Source organism: Condylura cristata, unplaced genomic scaffold, assembly GCF_000260355.1.
Source record: "Condylura cristata isolate star-nosed mole 26May11 unplaced genomic scaffold, ConCri1.0 scaffold00002, whole genome shotgun sequence".
NCBI lineage: Eukaryota > Metazoa > Chordata > Mammalia > Eulipotyphla > Talpidae > Condylura > Condylura cristata.
In genome coordinates this window covers 10,291,120-10,315,560 of record NW_004567103.1, presented here as the reverse complement: position 1 = coordinate 10,315,560, position 24,441 = coordinate 10,291,120, and the positions used below count along the sequence as shown (strand labels likewise).

The 24,441-nt window shown below is 42.1% G+C and overlaps 1 protein-coding gene across 2 annotated transcripts in view; it reads right to left on the bottom strand.

Moving 5' to 3' along the window:
* EPHA4 (EPH receptor A4) overlaps positions 1 to 24,441 on the bottom strand; it is a 142,288-nt gene that overhangs the window by 67,206 nt on the left and 50,641 nt on the right. For both annotated transcript variants that reach the window (XM_004674245.2, XM_004674246.1), the window contains exon 4: positions 12,805 to 12,960. In XM_004674245.2, coding sequence (XP_004674302.1) covers positions 12,805 to 12,960 — 156 coding nt within the window. The remainder of the gene's footprint in view (positions 1 to 12,804; positions 12,961 to 24,441) is intronic.

Below are 24,441 nucleotides of genomic sequence, written 5' to 3'. Positions count from 1 at the left end.
CTTTTCATATTCTGGTTTATTGGTAAAACCTCTTGAAGGTTTTGTAAGTGTAAGATTCTCTCCCTGTACCCATTAAAGGGGCTGCATGTTAAACTATTTTAAAGTTGCACTACCAGAAAGTGAAATGCAATCATCTTTAATTTATGAATACTTAAGAGCAAAATGCAGCAAATATTTCTCTGTGCAAGGTCCCATGGTCAAATATTTTAGGTGTGATGGATCACTACACTGTGTCTCAAAAAACAGTCACAGACGGTGAAACAATTGGGTGTGGCTGTGCTCTGAGAAAAATTTTTTTTTGAAAGAATGGTTGGTAACAGAATTTGGTCCTCCCTAGTGGCGCAACAGGTTAGGATATAGCACAGCAAGCTGGTCACAACCACTTCAGTGTGAGTTCAATCCCTGGCCTGAGAGTTGACCCACGTGGCACAGCAGACCTCTCCTTACCCGCCTGCTGCTCTTCTCAGCAGTGTACTTCGATGATCTGCCTTTTCTGCTTTCCACTCTGTCTCTGGTGAATTCTCTCACTGCTCCTGCACCTCTGGCCTGTACCCCAGTTTTGTATGCATAAATAAATAAATTAAAAAAAAATTTGGTCTCAGCTCAGTTTACCAACCCTGCTGCTATAGAAAATTTGATGGGAACATTGACCATCCTTAGCAAAAAGATGATCACCAAAATTTTCATTAATTTTTGTACATAATTCTAGGGACTTCAAGCTCCTCCAAACTGAGCTAGGTCCAAAGTGCCCTGCTTTCACATTTACAAAGCCCAAATAACAAATTTGCCATCTGGTGCTCAAGTTACCTTCATGGACAAAAAAAGAATAAAGTATGTGAAGTATTACGGCCTATTTCCTGAGTTCTCATTGCTATAGTGAAGTGGGCCCTGAATTTCTTGCCACTCTGGATAAATTTAATGAACATCCATTCGCTTCACTGGTGTGAAATACTTTCTGTATTGCACAGCAGGTACTGGTGAAAGGTGCGACAATGGGTAATTATTATTTTCTAGTGGAATGTCAACTTGCATTCAGTTGATAGGAATTTGACAGCATGAAGTCCCAAAGAAACTACAGCCAAATTACATCTGAAGCAAAGGACAATCATATCACATCATATCATCGAATATCATATCATGTAATATCATAGAAGGAATCTTGATCTTCCTCAGCCTCTCATGTGCTGCTCTCCTCTGGCAAAAGACAGGTGTACAGAAATGAACCATACACTATCTAGGAGAAAGCAAGTGAATGTGCCGCTGAAGAAGGGTCATACTGAAAGCATTAAAGGCCATTCCGGTAACTTAACTATTCTTAATTCTTCCCTTCCATGACGAGATTGAAACCTAACTCCTGAGTAATTTATAGTACATGATTGTCTCAGATCAGGGTTTAGAAGTAGACCCACTCAGAACGACCTGATGTTTATATATCCACATGACTTTGTATGAGTAATAACGTCATTCACCAAGCATCAGCCAGCAATGAGCCGAAAGGCCTAAGAAGCTCCAACCTGGGAAGGGACTTGCCGAAAATCATTCCATGGCAAGTCTGGGCCTTAAGGCTTGCGCCCTGTGGACCCACCCCACCCTCAGTCAGCAGAGAACATGGGGCTAAAACAAAAGATGGGTCACTTGCTGCCTAGCTTGATTTACAGTGGGTTTTGTTCTGCAAAAGGCTTAAATCCACGTGAACATGTAGTATAATGTGCCATACAAACGGGAAACATCTATTTCTTTTTTTTAATCAATGAGTTACCATTTTTTTATATATTTTTAATATTTTGACAGTACAGGTGTCTCCCCTTAAGTGAGGTCAGCATAGTGCTCTCCATTCAACATGCCCATATTTCTTCTACCAACCGGCATTCCAGTACTGACCGACTCCAAGACTGAGGCTATAAGTCACCTGTTAGCAGAACTAAAAGTGTAACTCTGAAGATCAAGGACCTTTGGCTGGAATTTTCTCCCTTTTCTCTTTCAATGCCTCCTCCTCTCTCTTTGCCTCCTCATTCCCGACTACTCAGGCAAAGTGGATCCTCCCCCTCTTTCCTCATTAGCCCGTCACCTTCATTTTTATTTTGTCCTTCTCATGAGAGTCAGAAGTTACCTGGTGATTACCTATATTCCCAATAGGACAGAGGCTGCATGGGAACAGGAATCCTCTGTGTTCTAGTTTCTGAGAGTAAACCTTGAAAAGATGAAGTCCACGTTCAGCAAGTCCCTGCAGGACAAATAAGCTGGTGACGCTCCTACCACAACATCGTCAGCCCAGGCTCATCGGCATCGCTGCCACGGTGCTGTGCACATCTCCAAAGCTGATGCCACAAACAACCACATGGTAAAAGACTGGAAAAAAAAATCCCAGCCTGGCACTATGGCTGGGAGATCATTGATGGGGAAACCAAAGTAGCTGAGCTCTTGTAGAGAGTGGTTTCAGAGTTACCACAGATTTTGAAGACTTAACTGATTTTTAATCACCATTTTCAAATTCAATGTCTGCACTATGAAATGAATTCTGAATGTGGAAAGAAGCAATCCCCAGGTGCAGGGGCTTCGGAATGGAACGCTTAAGTGATCAATTTCTTTAAGCAGCGCTGCCACCTGGCTAGCATGGCAGGGCACCCCATGCAAGGCACCGTGGGTCTCAGGTTCCATCTCACAAGGCTTCATTAATCATGTACAACTCAGACTGTCAATAATACTTCAGTGCCTTAGCCGTCCAGCCCTCCGACCCTTCACATGAGCCTCCGTTAATCTCTCTCCAGCTGAAAGACAGGTTCGAAGGCAGAGTAAACACTTGGGGTGTGTAAGTTTTGACTGAAGGAAAGCCCATGTATCCCCCTGACAGTTGTATATGTTGCTACCACTAATTGCTTTCTCTCAGCTTCCCTGCTGGGGATTAGTTTACATAAAGACCGCTGCTAGGAACACCTCTCCCCAGATATATGAACAGTGCATAACCTTTTATCATGGCAGTCGTCTATGTCAGTTTTAACAATGAACGGAGACAAAGCAGAACTGCCCATTATTAAAAAAACAGAAGCTGGACCGAGTGTTTATCAGGAAAAATTCTTGGCTTCCGGTACAGGTAACTTCCTGTTTGAATTCTGCCACTGTCTAATTTTCTGGTTTATTTCCCACCCACCCCCATACTTTTCTCCAGGACTCTTTTTGTCTTTTCTTGACAAGATTAATTGTGGTTTTGATTCCTTTAAGATGGCCAATGTATAACAGAACTACTATAGACAGCCAATGCCCCATTATCCATGAAGAAACCCCCACAGAAAGACTGAGGAAAGTAGTATTTTCTTCAAATTACATTACTTTGTTTTAAGCATATTTATTGATGCATACAGAAACGGGGTATAGGCCAGAGGTGCAGGGGCGGTGAGAGGATTCACCAGAGACAGAGCAGGGAGCAGAACAGGCAGATCAACGAAGTACACTGCTGAGGGGAGCAGCGGGTGGGTCAGTGGAGGCCTGTTCGCCCATGTGGGCCAGCGCCCTGTCTGGGGATCAGTCTCACACTGGAGTGGCTGGCAATAGCAAGCAATACAGTGTTAAGACTTAATCCCTTATGCCACTAGGGAGGCCCATATACATATATTTTAAATCATGAGAATTTAACTTTAGAATTAAGTAGCCTGTGATTTCATGGACATGCCTCACACAACACTTTTTTACTCTTTATCTTATTTAACCCCCATAATAAAACCTGACAGAAAAGCATTTATTACCTGCAGCAATGTGATGACCAAAAACTAAGATAAGTTAAGCAACTCACCCAAATTCACAGAGACAATATGTGCAAAGCAGTGATCAGAAACCATGACTACAGGTGAAGATAAACCCTGTTGCAGATATACATACAACTTAAAGAAAAAAATAAAGCCTAACTATGAATCCTTTATGGGACCATGTGGAAAGTTCCCAACTTTCTCTGTACACCTACAGTTAAATTTCTCAGCACTTCCCTTATTCATAAGGTGACTGGCATGGCTCCCTGGAGGGTGCTCTCCTGTTTTCCTCTTTGCCTGGTTCCCGCCTTCCACAAAGGGGGCTGCTAAGATTTCTGGTAAATGTTCTTTTCCTGGGCAGAAGGTCACAGAGGGCAGGGGTGGGGGGAGTTATTTCTATGCAGTAGGGCTCTTCCCTTAGTATACCATTTGCTAAGCTGTAGTTAACATGTAGAATAAGAGTCAACTATGGGAGGGAAATTCAAAATGCTGATAGCAAAGCAGGAATCCAGTTCTTGCCCCAGGGGATCTCAGGAAAGGGTCTAACGGGCCCTGTTTTGTCCTCATATGCTGTGCGCAACTCCTGTATGACTTCCATGAAAAGTGTCAAAAATGCTATCCAGAAATGACAGCCCTTGGCTGATAACAAGCCACTCTTAATTATTCATGGTGGTGGGAAAATTGTAATAACCCAGCTAAATGGCATTGGCACGTTTTGCCAGTCTTTCACTTGGGCATACATGAGAGTCCCCAAGCCTATCCACTGTCCAGCTGACTGCACATGGCACTATTAATCCAGGTGAAAAGTCTACATTAGGCTGCTTATTCAGGTGAAATGAGAAGTAGGTTGAAGGTCAAAGAGGAGGGTAACACACCATTGTTGTAGAACACAGAATTCTGTGAAATGATACCTGATTAAATATCCTGACACTATTAAGAAAAATTTACAAACAAATAGCAAGGTGGATGCCTCTGGAATCTATCAAATACCTTTTATTAAACACACCTGGGATCTTTCCTCTGCATCCTTAATTGTCTTTGAACAAGAATTACGCACTTGAGTTCTTCAGAGTACTTTTTCCTACTGGTGGTCAAAATGCTAAAGATAAAGAAGGAAGAGACAAGATTTGGTGTTCTCACTGGCCAATGCCAGACTTGGACCACTGAGATCCACAGAGAATCAGCCTGGTGATGGGCTGGGTGGAAGGCTGCCTGGCTCCTCAGCTGTCTTTGGTTGTTTTGATCAGTTTGTACAGTCTAGGGGACAGGCACAGCTTAGCCACTGGCTCACAGGCAGCTGCACCAGATGTTCTGAACTAAAAACCATGCCATGTCTTGTGGCCACGGGAGAGCTGCTGTCTCAATCTGAGTTTTTACTCTATGACAAGTGGAATGCAATATGAAACTATCCTCATCCTGTAAATGTGATAAATGGCATGAAATAACAAATTCCCTGGAAACCTAGACTTCATAAAAATATGTTCACAGAAGACCTTGACTGCATGGGTAATCAGTGTGAGATGGATGGCCATCAGCCAATGGGTCTTCGGGAACACTTGCATGAATAAAATCTGGGGAATGGTTGGTCTTTGCCCTTACTCTTCTGCTAACCTCCTCTTTCTCCAGAGCTCACTGTGCTCCCATCAATCAAGTCTATGCACTGTCCTTCCCCTCTTTAGTATACTGTGTGTTACTTGCAGCTCTAAAGCAACCCCTCTGTAGCTCTAAAGCAAAATGAAATATGCTTTGGGATGGAAAAAAAGCAATGCAGTTCAGTTGAAACTGAAGGCTGCCTTTTATCCTATGGTTTATACATCAAAGCCTCATTCCAGACATCCCTCCCCAAATCCCTTAGTTGGACTATTAAGCATGTAAATCTTTGGGGTAAAGAATTGAACTGAACATCAGTGGCACCTTCAAGGGTTTGTTTGAAAATGGATATAAGATTTCCAAAATTAAAGAACTTAAAAAAAAAAAAAAAGCTTCTCTCTGCTCATGACCTTGGAAACAAGGAAGGACGAATGTTATTTTAATTTGCTTTCAAATTTTAACAGGTCACATGGCACCACTGGGACCTGCTCAGGGATCCACTAAAGATTGCTCATCATTTCATTAGGGTTCATTATGTTGGCAACTGTCAGAAAGCATTAGAAGGAAGGACTTTGAGTAACAGAACTGAGATGGTAATTTTAAAACAATACACTTTCTGGAGAAAATACAGTGGGCTACTAAATTCAATTATAAAAAGTAAATGTAAAGACCCAATAAGTTTTGTTTTGTTTTGTTTTGTTTTGTTTTCTGCTTGAAACTAGGCTATTTCACCATCTTGATAACCTACAACCTGCCAAAGGTTTTCTTAAGTCAGGACCTTCCATGAAAGACTTTGGTAAATTTGCTCTCATTAGCTCTAAACTCCTTCAGGATAAATTGTCTTAAAAGCTGCAATTTTGGAATATTTTAGGCCATGTCTAAGTATCAATCAATCAGTCTTTGTTTGTTTGGCACAGCTGAGTGAATTATTCAAGGCCATTTACACGGAGACAGATTTGTGAAGGTCCTTCAAGTTGGCAATCTAAAATAATAATCTCTTATTTACCGAGCACTCCCAATCACCAGGCTCTAATAAGTCTCATCAAACAAGTTAAATAAAGTACCTGAAAGCACAAGGACAGATTTTCAATTGAAAAACACAGAAAACCCTGCTGGAAATGCTGTTCAGAAGTAAAGGTGGCAAAATAACAAATTAGCTATTTCTCTCTCTACACATCAAGTCAATTTACTACCTTTTGACGATATTTTTTCCTGACATATTTTGAAACACAACCAGGGGTTGGGAAGGACCTTAAGTACAGTCTATGTGCAGCCTCCCTGTGGTAGGGGGAGGGGGGGCATGATGAGGTGTGGGCAGAGAAGACTTTCCTCACTTTAGTCACTGAATCTGCAAGGATAAGGATAAGGGCTTCTGCACAAACACGTGTGACGTTTTCCAGCTGTCAGTTTCATCCCTACAGCAGCGAAAGGAACATGCAGGTGAGGGAGAGCTGGAGGGGCTGGGTTATCTGCAGAGGTAAAGGACATTCATTTCACTAATAAAAATCACACTGAGGTTCCTTCTCAGAAGTGATTCCTGAAACAAAAATCTCTTCTCTGCTTAAAAGACATCTTGTGAGTACAGATTCTGTGTCTGCCTTTGATAACGTCACCCAAAATCTTGTCGCCTTTCCTCACTGACACAGGTGTCTGAGTGACAATTTACATTTCCACATCCTGGCAGCAACCTAGTGGGGCCTCTAGAAGAAAATACAAACAAGCAAAGCCCCACAGTGAGGGTGGTTGTATGGCTGCATATTAGGTTGGATTCCCTTGATTTTGGAGAAAAACCAATAGTCAATTTCCATTAAGAGAGAATGTTCAGAACCCTTGAAATATCATTCCAGAGTCACCACTGGGCTGAAGAACAGTTCTGAAAGTTACAGGGCTGGCAGAGAGGACCCCCAGCTCTCGCTTTCCAGCAGGGAGACCGTAAAGTCCTCATTTCCTAAGGGGGTGCATCTTTTTTTTTTTTTTAAAGATGTATTTATGTGTGCATACAGAACTGGGGTATAGGCCAGAAGTGCAGGGGCAGTGAGAGGATTCAGAGACAGAGAGGGGAGCAGAACAGGCAGATCAACAAAGTACACTGCTGAGGGGAGCAGCGGGTGAGACAGGAAAGGTCTGCTGTGCCATGTGGTCACCTCCAGGACGGGCTGGGCTTGAACTCATGCTGAAGTGGCTTTAGCTTCTTAGGGCTGTGCTTTAACCCGCTGCGCCACCAGGAAGGGCCCCGGGGTGCATCTTTAGCAGCATCTGGGACCTTGCTGGAAAAAGAATCACACGCTTCACCTCCCTGTCTCCCAATCCCCAGGTGATTTTCATGCACAGCAATGTTCAAGAAGCATTCTCTCATTCTCTTATTCTCATTCACTTCTCTCATTCTCCACTCTAACAGGTCTGGATAATTTTCCTGCCCTCAGGCAGTTCACCTAACCAAAGGCTCCATCCGAAGTCCCCCTAAAGAAGCAATTTATTTACCATCAAACTCTCTGAAGTTCTCTAGCATTGTGGCCAGGGTGAAGAATTTCTTAGGCCGTTCCTCCTAAATTAGCCCATGCTGCTCGTATTCACCTGGTCTAATCGTTCTCCAAGTGAACAAAAACCTGATTTTACAAGTCAGTGGAGCAGAGTCCCTCTTTGGCTAGAAGAATGAGTCTCGGAGAGTGTGTTTTATTTCTTCATTAGTGTGCCGTCACAGTGAGCGATCACTAAACCCAGGACTGCATAAGAATGCTGGGGTTAAAGACAGCATAATGAACAAAGAAGGCCCCTCATTATCATGGCTGTCAGCACAAGGGAATTGGGTTTGTCACCTGGCTTAACCAACTGGTAAGAACTGATTAGAGGCTAGAATCACTTTGAAAAGATCCCTGATGTTTATGTTCTTTTCCATCCCCACATCTTGTCAAGAGAATCCGATAAAGCTGGGGTGGGGGGTGGGCTTCATTCTTTGGGTTGTCTGAACAAGAGGTCCTTTGAGAAATGCCCACTGTCTTCTCTATGGAAATGCCTATTGCAGGGCTAGCCACCTGAGTTTTCTGCAGTGATGGAAATGTTCCATAGCTGTGCTGTCCAGTATGTGGCTACTTGCCCCATGTGGTTACTGAACTCTTCAAATGTAGCAGGTGTCAATGAAATTGGATTTAAAATTTAATGATAGTAACTTTATAGTTCAATAGCCAAATGTGTCTTTGCTACTAGATTGGATGGGCCACTATATTAAAGTCAGGGAAACATTGACAGGGAAAACCATAGACTAGAATAGATTCAAATTCTACTGCTTAATTTATTATTCCCCAAGTCTAGTCACCTCCCTGACTTTCCCTATCTCTAAAGAGGTCTCTTTTTGTTATTTTTAAGATTTATTTATTTATGCATACAGACAGACAGAACTGGGGTGTAGGCCAGAGGTGCAGGGGTGGTAAGTGGATTCACCAGACACAGAGAAAGAGTGTGGAGCAGAACAGGCAGACTGATAAAGTAAACTGCTGAGGGGAGCAGTAGATGAGTCAGGAGAGATTTGCTACACCATGTGGGTTACCTCCCTGGCTGGGATCAAACTCCTGATGAAGCGGCTGCAGCTCTCTTGCAGTACTGTGTCCTAAGCCATTGTGCCACCAGGGAGGGCCCTCAAAGGAGGTCTCTTAAGAGTTGTATGAGATTATTATTTATTATGTTTAAGAAATGCAACTAAAAATGCAAGAGTAGTCTCAACCATGTAGAGTAGTCTCAACCACAGTAGAAGGGGGAGTGAAAACAGTGAACACCAAGACCGACCTGCCCCCAGATATCCCGCAGAGTACAGCAGCCATTAATAATTGACTTGTGCAGTCAAGGTAGGTAAATCAGCTCGGAGAGGCAAGAACTTGCCCTTGTATGTGTCCCAGAGGGCCTGGGGGAGAAAGTGCTGGGGATAAAAGAGGAGAACAGGTACGAAACCTACCCTGTACAAGACCATTGTCAGTATTTTCTTACTCATTTCTTTAAACAACTCCAGGGGTTAGATAATGGATTGCCTTTTACAGACTAGGAAACTGGGCTTGGAGTGGTCAGACTAGTTAAGTTTGCAACCTTGTTATCAAGCATAATCCTGAGTTAAAGGCCAGTATTACACAAGAGCTTGAGTGAATGAAGCCCTGAAGACAGTACCATGACACAAGCAACCTCTATCGACTGACATATTCCGGATAGAGACGGAAGTGCTCTGAAAAATCAGAATATCCACGCTAACTTATGTTATGACCTCCCTTTTTTGTAATATCAAAATATTCTAAGCAACCATCAGCTTGCAACCGGATTGCCTTAGCCTCATATGGCGCTGTCTGGCTCAGGCAAGCAAGCACTGCCCCAAGACAGGAAATTCCTCTAGGAAGCAAAAAATAATATTACAACTGACCGATTAATAAAAGCAATTATAACAAATTCAATATTGTAAGATAAGGCAGTACTAGAACATGCTAAAAAATAATTAAAGTTCTTTTACTACCCGGACAAGAACCCAAATCTTATCACTCTACTCTCTTAAGTTTTATTGCTCAGTCTTTAAATGAGGAATCTTACTATCTCCCTTAGTGATTTACCTACCAGAAAACTCCTCCACTCTAGTCTTGGACTTGACTTTACCCTCTTTCACAACTTCTCCTTGGCCCACGACCTCACCTTATCCCCCTTCACATCTCCAGCCCAGCCTCCACCCTAGTCCTTGACTTTACCCTCTAAGATGTCATTGAGAATGAAGATCATTAAGTAGCACTTAAGGTTTAAAGGGACTTTATTTTAGACAGTCATCACTGTGGTAAATATAACAATGTTAGCCTTAAATTTTATGAATTTATGTACCTATCCTAACTTTAATAGATTGACTTTAAGAATAATAAATGTTATAATCTCAGCTGAAGGACAATACAACCCCAAACTGTTCTTAAAAAAAAAAAAAAAAAGATGATTATAATCTCTCAGCTCAGTTCATGTGCTGATGTCATCCCACTGCTTGCTTCTAAAGTATAAAATAAACCTCTGCTAAGATCAGAAGAGGAAGACTTGCACCCAATTCCGATTCCTGTGTCGTTCTTGTGCCTGCTCCCTCCCCCCCCCTTTTTAGGAATCTCCGTTCACCTACGCCGCTCACACCTCGAGACCCTGCCTATTCTGCCCTCCAACAACCCATGATTGGGATGGCCCCCCACAGTACCAGGAGAAAAGGCCTTCTTACTGCTCTGATCTTCTCAAGGGTCTTTGATCGATAGCACCAAAAGTCACCCAACTTTTTGGGTTAACATTGTCAAAACACTGCAAAGAGCAGTTCCTTAAATTTTTCTACTTTCTGGTCCACCCATGTGCTAAAACAACACTTCGTTGTTCCCAAAGACACCATCAGTATACAGTTATTCCACCAGATATGTGAAATTCCAAGGGCCCTGCCACTGCACTGACACACACCCAGTAAGTTCCAGAAACTCAGACATGTGGTGCCTCCAAGGTGTCCCTGAGCTCCCATGTAACAGGCTGCAGTGATGAGGTCAGTGGGCTGTAGTTCCCTGGAAAGCTGGACAACAAATTGGAATCACTGGTCATCTTGCCAAAGATGACTTTCAGGAAATGCCACAGCTCCACCCAGCCTCCATGTAGAGAGGGCTTCGTCTGCAAAGAGAGTAGGAGGAAGAACAGGTGCCAGGCAGAGGACAGCTGATTTGCCTAGAGTTTGCCATCGTGGCCTATTTCCCTAACTGGAAAATGCTTGGTACTAAATGTGGATAGGGAAAGAGAAATTACTATCAAACAAATCAAGCAAAATGGAAAATAGGATCAAAATACTTCGTTTGAGAAAGAAAAAGCATGGGCGTTAAGCATGTCAAAGGAACACTTTCATCCAGTGAAAGTTCTTAGTTCCTGGAGAGAACAGAAAGAAGTCTTTGTCCATGTACGCTTCCGCCCAAGACTGGCCCTAGTGGACTCTGGGGGGGAGAGGGGAGGGAAGAGCATCTCCAGTAAATAAAGTGATGTAAGTCTTCTGACTGTTCAGCTGGATCCCCAAGTGTGGGTGAAGTTTTGAGCATGTACCTTAACATCTCTAAGCTGGCAGTCACCTCTGCAATAAACTTAAGATAATACTCATTTATGGGCTTTCTATAATAGGAAGTCATGTGATAAGGTTTACTGAAGTACCCAGTGCATTACCAGGGTATAATTTTATCATGGTTATTATTATTATTGCTGTCTCTGGTTATGAAAGAAACAAAGGTGGGCTAGACCTGAAATCTCTCTCCCCACCCCTTTTAAAGGTGATACTTGACTGTGCTAGACAATGGTCTAGCACATCTGAAATTATCTCTACTGATCCTATACCTCTAAATCATATACCACATTTAAAAACAATAGTGCCTCAAATAAAAAATAAAAAGAAAGAAAGAAAGAAAAGATATCATCTCTGTCCCAACCATAAAATATTTCTATTTGGTTTCAGACAGGCCAAGGGGAATTCATAATAGGAAACAAAATCGTATGTCATGATGCAGTCAATAGTACTAAGCTACATTTAGTAACTTCATTTTGCAGAGCAGGTAAAGAAATGAGGCTGATGACTGAGAACAACAATGAGAAAAGTGTCATGGTTAAGTCCACTGGATAGATGTGGAGACTGAGACACAAACAGATAAACAGTCACTCAGCTTCTAAAGGGCGGGGTGGAAAATAAATCCCAAACCAGAAAGCCCATGCACCTGGCCACCGGGCTGGATTTCCACAGACAGACTCTCGGGAGGACACACAGGCAGAACAGCTGGGCCCACCAGCTCCTGTTCTGCTCCAAGTGACAGCCATGCAGAGGCTGCGAGCAGAAGAGAGCACGTAGGACCAGAGGTGCCCCGAGGATGCTGTCCATATAAAGTATGAGCAAAGGTGTTTCTGCTCCCCTGCATCCCACAGTGCCAACCCATCCATTCACAGCCCAGCCTTTACTAAGTGTCTATCATTAAGCAAGCATTTACTGGGGTCCGGGTGCAAGTGTTGTAAATACAAAACTATGAAGAAAGAAGGAAGAGGGGAATGACAGCACAAGCTATGACCTCAGTGCCCACAACTGAAACCACCTACCCACACGTGAGCCCATCGTCGGGACCTTGTCCTCTACCTGTTTCCCCTGCAGCTGTCAAGCTTCCCCAGAGTTTTCGAGGAGATGGTGAAGCCATTTATAAATTCCAATCTCAGCTCTAATTACCCTGTCAGACAAGCACTGAATGCTCAATCTCGGCTCCACAGAGTAGTCTGTTGGCAGCTGTGCCTTCTGCAGGCAACCAGCGCAGCAAGATTCTTTCTCTGCATATGCATTTCCCCTGCTATGATTGAGAAAAGATGCATGTTTGATCTCATTTGCCCCTTGTGTGGTTCTTCTGGGAGAAGACCTGACAGCACCCTGCTAGGTGGAAATGAAAGCCGTTGGCACCACAGATATGTGGACAAGTGTACAACTTACGGGTGCAGGGCATTGAGGCAGCGTCATTGTCAGCTCTGAAAAAGCCACGGTCACAGGTGCACGATGTGGCTCCTTCCCAGACAGAGTAGCTGTGGGGCGGGCACTTGGCACAGGTGGCATCTGTGGAGAGGGCCTTGTAATATCCGATTTTGCAGGCTAAAGGAAAGAAGAAAAAACAAATCCATATAAAGCACTGCTAACACTGTGCAACAAAACTCAAGGAAGGGAGACTTTTCTGCTACCCCCCAGTTACCATCTGGCTGCAGATGCAGGTAGAGCAACCAAAAAATATTAATGAATTCCTTAAAATGTCATTCTGAAAAAATTCCTTAAAATGTCATTCTGAAAATTTCATTAACATTCCCGGTCAGATGGCAAGGAGCGCTATAGAAGAAAGAAAGGTCCTTAGAACAGGTGGAATCAGGTGAAATCAGTGTTCAAGTGTTTCAGGGTAGGTGCCAGGTAGCCTGCCTGCATACCTGCTGTTGTCTGATCTTGCCAAGACCCTTTTCTATCCATGTCACCAGCCTTCAGTTAGAATCGAGGCATACCAGAGCTTTGAGTGGCAGCTTGCCAATTCCATACATCTGCAAAAGCCAGGGTCCAGCTTTGACCCCAAGTAAAAGCCTGACCCAAGCTTGTACTGCTCACCACATCCTTACAATCTGAGCACATGGTCTTGAAGCAATCAGCTGAAAGAGTGTCCAAGCGCTAAGAAAGAAATTGGTTGGTGGTTATTTCCCAATTACAGCTACCGACAGACTCGAAGTGAATGATCAACAAAAAGGAAGCAGGCATAAAAGTAGAGTTGATAAGAGAGGAGTGAAAATTCCAGGGGAAAGGGCAATAAAGTATATATGATAGATTCCAGAATCCAATAGGTTAAGGTCATTTTTTTTAAGATCCACAGAGAATTGGTGCATATTTTCAATTTAATAAAACCTGTTTCAACATTCCTTTCCTCCCTGTGCCTATACACCCCGAGAGGCTAGAGCCGAGAACTTGGGTCATCTGATTTCTTAATGTGCTGACATACTCTCCGTCTTACAAACCCCACACTGACACTCTTACCAATGCAGACTCCATGTTTCTGTGAATTCCCCTCATCCCACAAAAAAAAAAAAAAAAAAATTGAGGCTGACTCCACCATTTTTTATCTCCCACGTCCTTCAGCTTCAACTCCCTAGACAACCTCAACCTGAAGTAAAAATTGACCAACACCATCAGTCATAAACCTACACAGACAAGGCCATAAAAAATAGTTATTTCATAAGAGCAAAGGTGAAAAAAAAGTGACAGCTCAGTTACCCACAGTCCTTCTAGCATGATTCATTGTCCAGTCTCTCCATTTATCAGACCCATTGGATGTGTCCTACCATCAAGACTACCAGAAAGTGCGTTCCATCTACCCGACCACCAAGAGACCAACAAGTCAGCAATCCAGCTTTTATGCAAATATGAAGGAAAAAAATTCCACAAAACTGCTCAGTTCTCTGCAGAGAGAGGGTGTCATCCCTCTGCTGTTACTCATCCAGAAAGCATCTGCACTGGCTTCCAGTTGAAGTCTGTTCCACCCTCTTGCACATCCTGTTGGTATTTTCTTAATCACGCTCTCGTAAAGGCAGGCGGAAAGGGAGTTCAGCAGAAGCTCCAGAAAGGCACCCAGTTACTTCTACCATTATTAACTAAAGTTGTTTATGGAATTTCCTTTAACGAGCCCAGACTTTATGATGTGTGGCACACCAACAATAAAAGCGCTCAGAGATCTATCTCTCCCTTATTTGCTTTCGTCTTTTCACTGGACCGGAGCATCTTAGAATAACAAGCTGCTCCAATGACTGTGATTTATGTGCCTCCAGTGTATACACATCATATCATTAGAGAAGGTTCAGCATCCAAGGCACCTCTGCTCACGGCTTTCGGTAGCCGTGTGTCTATCATGAGAATCTGAAGCCCTGGCGATGGCAGGAAGAAACACTGAGGGCTGAGCACATCTTGCGTGGAACGACCACCAAGCTTCCCTGAGCCCAGACACAGCCCGCTGGGTCTCATCTGTCATCTGTCTTCACAAATGACAAAAGCAGCTTGTGGAGACCTGGCCACTTGGTGCCAGACAGCTCTGGGGTTTTCACATCTGGGTGTGAGAGCAAAATGCTCCTTAACTCACGACTGACCAAGGTGGGCCTCCATTTCATCAGGTGTCAACAATGGACCCCTGGATGGTGGGCTTTGTGATTGATTCACTGCAGTGTGAGAACAGAGAACTTTCTAATGCTTGTCAGGAAACAATGTGGGCGGGGCAGGACGGGGGAGGGGAAGGTTTTGATTTTTCTCCTCAATGTCTATTCTGATAAGACTATAATCAGTTAAAGAATTACAGCCATGCTCACCCATGTCAAATTACAGGAATTACTTCAAGTTTAAAAGATTTTAAAATATATATGTACATCTTCAGCAGGGGTGTATATGCACACATATATATGTTAATTGAAGGGGAAAATGAATTTGCAACTTGACATTTTTTTTTCCTACTTTTCCTTAAAACTGTTACGAATATGTTACCAAGAGGAAAATGTGAATTCACTGGAGAATGCAGAGTTCTAGACCTATTTGGAAAATTGAGGGTAGCTGTTCTTTAAGAACACTACTTTAACTCTCTTTTCCTCTCGCTTTTAGTGCAAGCAGAAAACGCTAAATTGTCATTGTGCTATTTTCGGCAACGCCTGCTACCCTTAACACATTCTTTTGTCTTCAACTACAGGAAGACTATGTTATTAATATTTCAGGATTTCTTAGAAAGGATCTCTTGAAATATAGTAGTGGTGTCTGGTGTACACAGCCACTTTGCTGCCTGTATGCAAAAGTGACCTCGAAATGAATAGTGCAGCCCATTCCTTCACTCTGCGAGGGTCACAGCTCTTCAGCACGTGGAGGTGTATGTGTGAGTGGGCCCACAATTACTCACCATGGACTTCCCCTTCCAGCTTTCACTGCACCTCACTCCACACAGATGCCCATGAAAGGCACAGTTGGTATATCTTAAGCAATGACTTCCCAACATTTTCCTTTAGGGAAAAGCTATCACATTCTGATAGCTTTTCTGAATGATGATGATTTGATAAACAAGTTTGCAGAGAGCCAAAGTGCACTCTGGAGATTCTTCCTCATGCCCCCACCCCTCATGGGGAACTGATGTCCCACCAGGACAGAGTGAGGGAGCGCATTCCTTGGACTGTGAGATAAGCCGCTGTGGCTAGATTTGAATTCATTTCCTTTGAGCCACTTTGATTAGACTTTCCTTCTGCTGACTTTAAATAACAGAGAAAGCTAAATGAGGACAAGGAGGAGGAAGAAAATCTTTTTTTCTTTCTTGGCTTACTGACTACCAGAATGAGATTGCATTTGGGATAGACACAGAAAGATGGATGGATAGGTAGCATCTCTTCAAACTAATTCATAAAAACAACTAATAATAGTAATAATAGCAACCTCAAGCATTCATTGAGAATTTACTGTTTTCATTATTTCTAACAACCCTGGATGTCTGTTGCAAAAAAAATAAACAACAAACAAACAAATAAAAACTATTACCCTTTGCAAAGCAAGAACTGAGGGATTTTTGTGATCCAAGATCACATAGGTGAATCAGCCTTTCACTCCAGCCTTTTGTCTTCTAAAAACTGTATGTAGTTTCATAGGGTTAAGACTGATATTCACCAAAAGTAGCACATTGGTACACAGAGCAGTGGGGAAGCATCTGATGCTTTCAAAATCTGTGATCTGCTTTCTAGTCCAAGGCCCTTCTAGTCTGCATTGTCCAATAATATAATTGCACTTGTCATACAGGCAGCTACTGACCATATGAGAAACGGTATGTTCAAATGAAGACAAACTGAAAGTGTAAAGATCACATTGGATTGACTTAGAACCCCCAAAATGGAAAGAACCTTATTCATAATCTTAACATTGATTACATATTGAAGCTGTAATACCTTGAACATAAAAGAATTAAATAAAATGTATCATTAAACCTGATTTCGCATTTTTACTTTACCTTATTTTAATGTGCTGATTTAAAAACTTAAACTCAATTGATGTGACACATTTCTGCTGGATAGCACTACTCTAGCATCAGCACTGCTCTAGAGCATCGTTTCCCCTGTCCACTAGTGTGTATGCACGTGGACACGAGCAGACAGGTGCTCGTGCAAATGCTGTAGTGGGTTGCAGGGAGGGATGTATCACAGTCATTCCCAAGGAGCTTTTTTCAAGTTTACCTTGAGCTCACCTCAAGGAATCTTGATACACTTCATTTAAGTACCACTCTGCCAACTAACTAATTTGAAAAACCTAATTTGAGCTAAAGTAGTAACAAATAGACATTAATGAGTTAAAAATTAACTTCCTAGGTAACAAATTTGCATTTTAATATGGAGTCTTCAGAAGGTCACAGCTGAAATTCAAGCCAGGGCTCTCTTGGGGGAGCTTGAATCATTTATTGCCAACCGGTCCCCAGGGAACATTTGACTCTGGGAGACCTGCAAGTCCCCCCAAGCTTTTCCTGTAGGCAAGAAGTTAGATGCATACTTCCTAACACCATCCACAGGGAACTCTGCCCTTGGGGTACTGGGTGCGTGGTATGTTCCACATGTCGATGAACCGATTTTAGAAACATCCCCGTCCCCAAAAGGCTATGGTCAAATTAGCTCTCTCATTAATTGTTCACTTGCTATTTATTATAGTAAGTAATTATTCAACTTCATTGATAGGATCTCTGAAACTATGACTTTAAGTGAAATGATTTGTCACAAGAGCAATTTCATCACTGGTTAATTGATGAAAACAAAATTTAATTTTGTACGGCCTATTTCTGATCATAAAAACATCACCAGACTTCTAAATAAGACCCAACACACTTCTAATATGAAACAATCAGTTGATATGCATTCATTTGTGACCCTTTTAATCCGGTTCAAGGTCACAGAGGGCTGGAGCCTACGTTGGCAACTTGGGGTGCAAGATGGGACCCAACTCCAGATAACAGGTGCTTCTATCTCGGGGAACATCACACAAAGACACACACACAGGGACTGTAAGATGTCGCCAGAACACCCACACCAACTTGGGAAAAAGGTACATCTCCACACACAGTGGACTTGGGTTGGAAGCTCAAATGTTTGCCTCTCATTGCATTATAAGGAAATGACACCAGACAGAACAATTGTAGTAGGGGAGCTGTTGTAAGCTAATTAATAAAAAGAAATTGGGACCTCCCTGTTAACACCACAGTTGAAACGCAGTTCTACAAAGCTAGCTACAGCAGCTTCTGCACGAGTTCTATCTCAGCCAGGGAGGTGACCACCCACATGGCTCAGCAGACCTCTCCTGACCCACCCACTGCTCCCCTCAGCAGTGTACTTCATCGACCTGCCTGTTCTACTCCCTGCTCTGTCTCTGGTGAATCCTCTCACTGCCCCTAGACCTGTGGCCTGTACCTCGGTTCTATATGCATAAATAAATAAATATTTAAAATAAACAAGATAAAATAAAAAGAAACTGATGAGAAAATAATCCATAAGAGCTTTCTAATTTGAGGATTTTGTAAAAATGTGCAAGCCCAAGCTATTTGGGGGCTACTGTGGTCATCACTGGATGCTCCATAGTGTGGCTATGGATGGGAAACTGAGGCAGAGAAGGTAACGAAGTCCCAAGGCAAGGTCAGATTCCTAGTGTCGGTGGTGCTGTTTGAACTACTGTGCTTCTGGAATTACTTTCTGGCTTCTGAAGATAGACCACTGTCATTGGGCACTGGCACTCTTTGCAGGCCCATGTGATTCTGTTCTCCCTGCCAGCAATGCAGTTTAAAGAAACACCAGTAAATCCACCCACACTGTCCCATTCATCTGCATTCCACAGCTAGTTTCACTGAAGCTAATCCATATTAGTGGCGTTGAGGAGAACAGAAAGTCAGATTTCTGAAGAGACCTTAAAGACATCTAATCCAAATCAACAATCATTTCTATAAAGAGCCAGGCAAAGAGGAAAACCCAGGAGATTAAGTAGTTCCTGACTCAGCAAGATAAAATTCTTACCCATTTGTATGGTTTTTTCATTGATGGAATTCAAAGGATGATAGTAAATACTATCTATAAAGGTAGCACAGATTTTACCTATGAGAAGAATGGAATTCTTATCCAGAGGGAAACATTTCATTCAAACGGGGTTTACAGAAAATTGAATCTACTGCAAAGACCATCTATAAGAAACACACTCGGCTCTCAGACTGTCCAAAAACAGGTGGCAGGCCTGAGAGCCACACTTTGCTGAAATAGTTTGCCAACACTTGATTGACTTCCAACTTATTCATTGTTGAGATGAATGATTTGTCCATGTTTCCTTCCTTCTAGAGCTTGCCAGGATCAAGTCTGGAATCCAGGTTCCTTGATCTGTTACCCTGCAGTGTCTTCCTGAATTTACAAAGATTACTTTCTTACAATGAATCAATTTGCATTAACCATTTACTGGGGAATAGGCTCCACTACACACTATTTTTAGCAAATTTAGTTTCAAATTCATAGTATTGATACAATGAAGTAGCTGGATTTGGGGGAGACTTAGACACTTCAAATTTCTGTCATATACGCTCTGATTAATTTTAATTTTACATTGTCTTAGAGTGTTTCTATTGGGGACTCTGAAGCATAAATTGTTTTTACCTATGAAGTGAAAAAAAAAAAACAATAGCACTGATATTTGGATTTCTTTTTGGTTTATCTGGGAGGGAAATATTTCATTCATAAAGCTCACAGAACAACTGACATAGCAGTAAAATGTTTTGCATTTGCATCCACTGTAGGCCAGTCCTGCTCTCCATTCCTACCAACGCAATGAGTTTACTCCCAAGCTCAACTCAAGAGGATACATGGACAGAAATGTTTATGAGCTTTGAAGGTTATATAGGTGGCCTCTCGGGTCATTCTCAGTGTGGCAGAGGCTCTAGTTTGGGACAAAGCAGGGTCATTTAAATGAAGATGAGCTGGGTCAAATGAAGCTTGGGATACCCAGCTCTGTTCTCAGCAGCATTCATTTCAAATTTAGCAAGCATCAGAGGTCTTGGAGAACTTGTTGAGAAACCAATTACTGAGTTTAGGATTTTTTGATGAGATCTGAAAATTTGTTTTTCTGAGAAATTTCCAGATTGACTCTGTCCTAGGAAGCCCACTTTAGAGCCACTGCCCAACAAACAATAAAACAGACCTCAGGTAAAACTGTCAAGGAGCAGTTCATCTCAAATGAGCTAAAACCATCTCACCCTTCTTTTAATGTTCAAATGCTATAGGGAATTAAAGCTGAGCCTAATTATTTCAGGGGAAGAATAATTGGTTTTGGAGTCAGGAGATGGCACGCCGGAAATTTGAAAATTTAGAAAGAAAAAGAACGAATGACTTTGTTGAAAATTTAAATTATTCTTCAAACCATTATAATGACACCTTGTAAGAGCCCCCACCATTAAGAACAAATCTTGTTGTAGATAAAAATGAATTACTCCAACAGGAAGACAAAATAACGCACATACATACAGCATTGTGAAGATAAGGTCGCCAGGCAAAGTCCAAAGGAAAATTAGCTAAACAAGTGCTGTCTCAGAAAGGGGTCAATCCACATAGCAGTGCCGTGCCCAAATCACCACTGTCCCCACACTGTCCATCAAATTCTTTCAGGGCACAATTCATCCTTGCTTGCTGGATTTGAAAATACTCTTCTGTTATCTCTAGGTTCAGGATGGTATAACCCGTTCTTTCAAAATTATTAAGGAAACTCAATGATGTGAGGGATTTTAAAAGTACACTCTGGGCCCTCCCTGGTGGTGCAGCGGGTTAAAGCACAGCACTGAGAAGCTAAAGCCACTTCCGCATGAGTTCGATTCCCGCCTGCCCCGGAGGTGACCACATGGCGAGGCAGACCTCTCCTGACCCGCCCGCTGCTCCCCTCAGCAGTGTACTTCGTCGATCTGCCTGTTCTTCTCCCCACTTTATCTTTGGTGAAGCCTCTCACTACTCCTGAGCCTCTGGCCTGTACCCCAGTTCTGAATGTACAAATAAATAAATCTTTAAAAAAAAAAAAAAGTACACTCTGGGGAAAATGCTTTCCAGAAGATCATTGTACAACTAGAAATTCAAGTTTACCCCATTCACAACCCAAGGGAGAAGTCCTCTGGGCAACAGCTGAGTAGCACAGAAACCAGCTCTGATGTCAGTCACTGTTCGTCACTATCCTCACCTTGCTACTTTGAAATGGGTTTGGGGTGGTTGGGAGACAGAAAAGGTCAGAGAAAATGAAAATTCTTCATTTCAGTTACCTGAATCAGTTCATAAAAAAATATGTTGGAAATCCTTTTAAAGCTTAGGACAAAGACATCTCATGATCAGTAACAGCAAAAGCAAAAGTAAAAGTGCAAGAAAAAGGAAGATCGTGGCAAAAAGTAAGCTAGAAACAAACCACTAGTACTCTTCTGCCTCGCAGCCATACTCTCTGTCTGATTTCCTTGTGTGGCTGCATGTAATTTCTAACAGACAGAGGAGACATGATGGGAAAGGCCAGACTCCCACACAGAGTCCGACAGACCTGGACTTGGATGACATGTGTGAGCCAGAAAAAAGTGCTTAACTGCTCTGAGTACAGCCTTCTCTTCTGCAGAGCTGATGTGGGGTTAAATGAGATGTTACGCATGGGGGTGACATGGAGCCCAGAGCCTGGTTCACATCTCACTTAACAGGCCACTGGCTATTACCATAGCTTGATCTAAGTGGCAAATAAGAAATGAGTTTAGCGCAGATAACCCATGCACTAAACTCCTATTTTTTTCTAAGAAAAAAGCAGAACTAGATAAACCAAAAATACTACAAGATCACTTACTCATTGTTGTTTTATTTTTCTCTCACCATAATGTAGAAATTCTTGGATTGAATTCTGCCTCAGAGCATGTGTAGTTCATGTAGTGATCACAGCAAGATAGGTATCAGGTAGAAAAAAAAATTGTCTTTATTTTAAAAATATGTAAACACATTTTTGAAATGAATAAATTATTGGGTGGGGTTTTTGAGGTTTCCCCTTTCCACGAGTTTCTGATGCAGACCATTTCTTCAACAAGCCATACTTAATTCTCTGCACTCCGTATCCTTCCATTGTTCCACTCATACTTTCAACTTAGCTTTCATAAAAATAGACAAAGAGAGAAAAATGACAAAAAAAGTCTATGCCAAAAATTGACTTGCTCTTTCGAGAATAGAATGTCATGAGATCCCACTAATAGATGATTCTAAAATGTCAGATGGAGACGATTTTCACATAAGATGCAGTAAGTGCACGAAAGCAAGTTCACAGAGAGGCTGATAAATTTACATCAACTCCATAAAAAATACTGAACACAAGCAAGAACACAATGGAGAAATAAATAATTATGTTCCAGCTTGCCTGGAAAACACAGAGTATAATTATTCGAGGAGGTGTTTCTGTTTGATGAGTTTGGAGAAGTTAACTTGGACAGCAGAAATCTCATCACTGACAAAGTTCAACTGAATATGGAGGAGAAACTAATAAATTAGTAGCTTCAGAGGCACATTTACAAGAATTTGAGTTTCTAGGACCTGTCACAAACTGCTTAAGAGTAACCCTCCCAGGATAGGGGCTAGAAGTTGTGAAGCCTGTTGTCTTCAACCTTTGCATTGCCAATCCTTTGGTCAGTAGACCTGGGTTCTCTGTCATGGACTTTGAAAGTCTCCAACAGAGGCAGGCTGACCCATAGGGCAAGGGAATACTGCTGTGTTCGTGAAAAGACAGTCCACTGTAATCTAAAGGCAGATCTTGGCTTGAAAAAGCCAAGATCCGAAAGGTTTATTTAGTTTCAGTCATTACAGTTGTTTCTTTTCACTATTTTTTTTGATTTGTTTTTTCAAAGAAGAACTGGAGTATTGGCCAGAGGTACAGGGGTTGAGAGGATTCACCAGAGACAGAGTGGAACAGGAGAGGTCTGCTGCTTCATTTGTGGGTTAGCTCCTTGGCTGGAGGTTGAATTCATGGCATAGCAGTGATGGCACTGAGACTTAACCCGTAGGCCACCAGGGAGACCCTACACTTGTTTCTAAGATGAGAGTTAATAAGAATTTGCAATGAATCACAACAAAACATCGTTAGAAACAAGTGAGTCCATTATTTCTATTTGATAAGAGGGAGTAATTTTAAAATCAAAGCATTACAGCAAACTGTAATGCAACATTTTTTTTTTCAATATGTAGTTTATAAAATAAAGATTTCTTATTCCTACTCTAACCATTGTTCTTATTCTTCCACTTAGGATATTGAAAATTTGTTATTAAAAATAAACCATGGTTTTAACACTACCTGGAAAAAACAATTCGGGGAAACATTCTCACCCCCAGAACACTAATATTTCATGCCAATTTTTCACGTTATCTTATATCTAAATTTCACTTATCAATGCCCAGAACTTCCTGTGGAAAACACTGAGATTAAAGAAATGCTCATGTGATACTTTTCAATGTCTCAGCCCTATGGAGGATATAAATTAAGAGTGGGAGAATCAGAAATTAACTGAATGTTCTCAAAGATATGAAAACTTAAATGTATTTGTTTTCTAAAATGCTAAAGTTTGGGCCTTCCCCGGTGATGCAACTGGTTAGAATGCAGCACTGCAAGATAGTGGCAGCTGCTTCAGCGTGAGTTCTATCCCCCGCCATGGAGGTGACTCACATGGAGTAGTAGACCTCTCCTGTCTTGCCCACTGTTCCCCTCGATCTTCCTGTTCTGCCCCCTACTCTGTCTCTGGTGAATCCTTTCACTGCCCCTGCACCTCTGGCTTGTACCCGAGTTCTGTATGCATAAATAAAAACCAAAAAAAATCTTAAAGAAAATAAAATGCTGAAGTTTATATTAATTAATGAAAGTCAAATCACAAATGACCACAATATACAGAAGAAGAAAGGTAGGAAAAACAAAAGACTTTGGATGAGCTAAATTGAGAGTTTAATCATGGCTTACAAACAAAAATGAAATCACCTAACCACTGCCTTGAATTTGAATACAAAATGACTGAAAATACAGAGGAATACTTTTGAAAGATTTAATTAAGGGCTGTATATAAGCGACCAGTCCTCACCACTGACAGAACATCAACCTAGAGAGGGCATGCCAATCACAAGCCCCTTACCACAGAACTGAATGGCCTCTGACATTTCAGAGAGGGGCAGGGCTATGAATGAGTGGCTACTGTCTTCTTCACCCTCTGCTGTTAGAGGTACACACTGACCAGTAGCTCCTTCCATGTCCACTAATTACAACAGGTCAGAGCACTGAGCAAAGGAAGCAGCTGCTCACCTCGCTCTGCACACTGCACCTCCCCCATCTGAATATGTAAACTAGTCTGTGCAATTAGTGTGATTATGTTCAAACCTCATCCCTTAGGAAGTATGTACATTTACTCATTCATCTGGTCATTCATGTTCTATCAAATACTGAGGATGCCTTTACATAATAATAATAGGACTAATGCTAGCATTTATTGAGCACATACTCAGTGCCAACTGAGAAACATGAAACCTCCACAAGGGAGCAGACCCC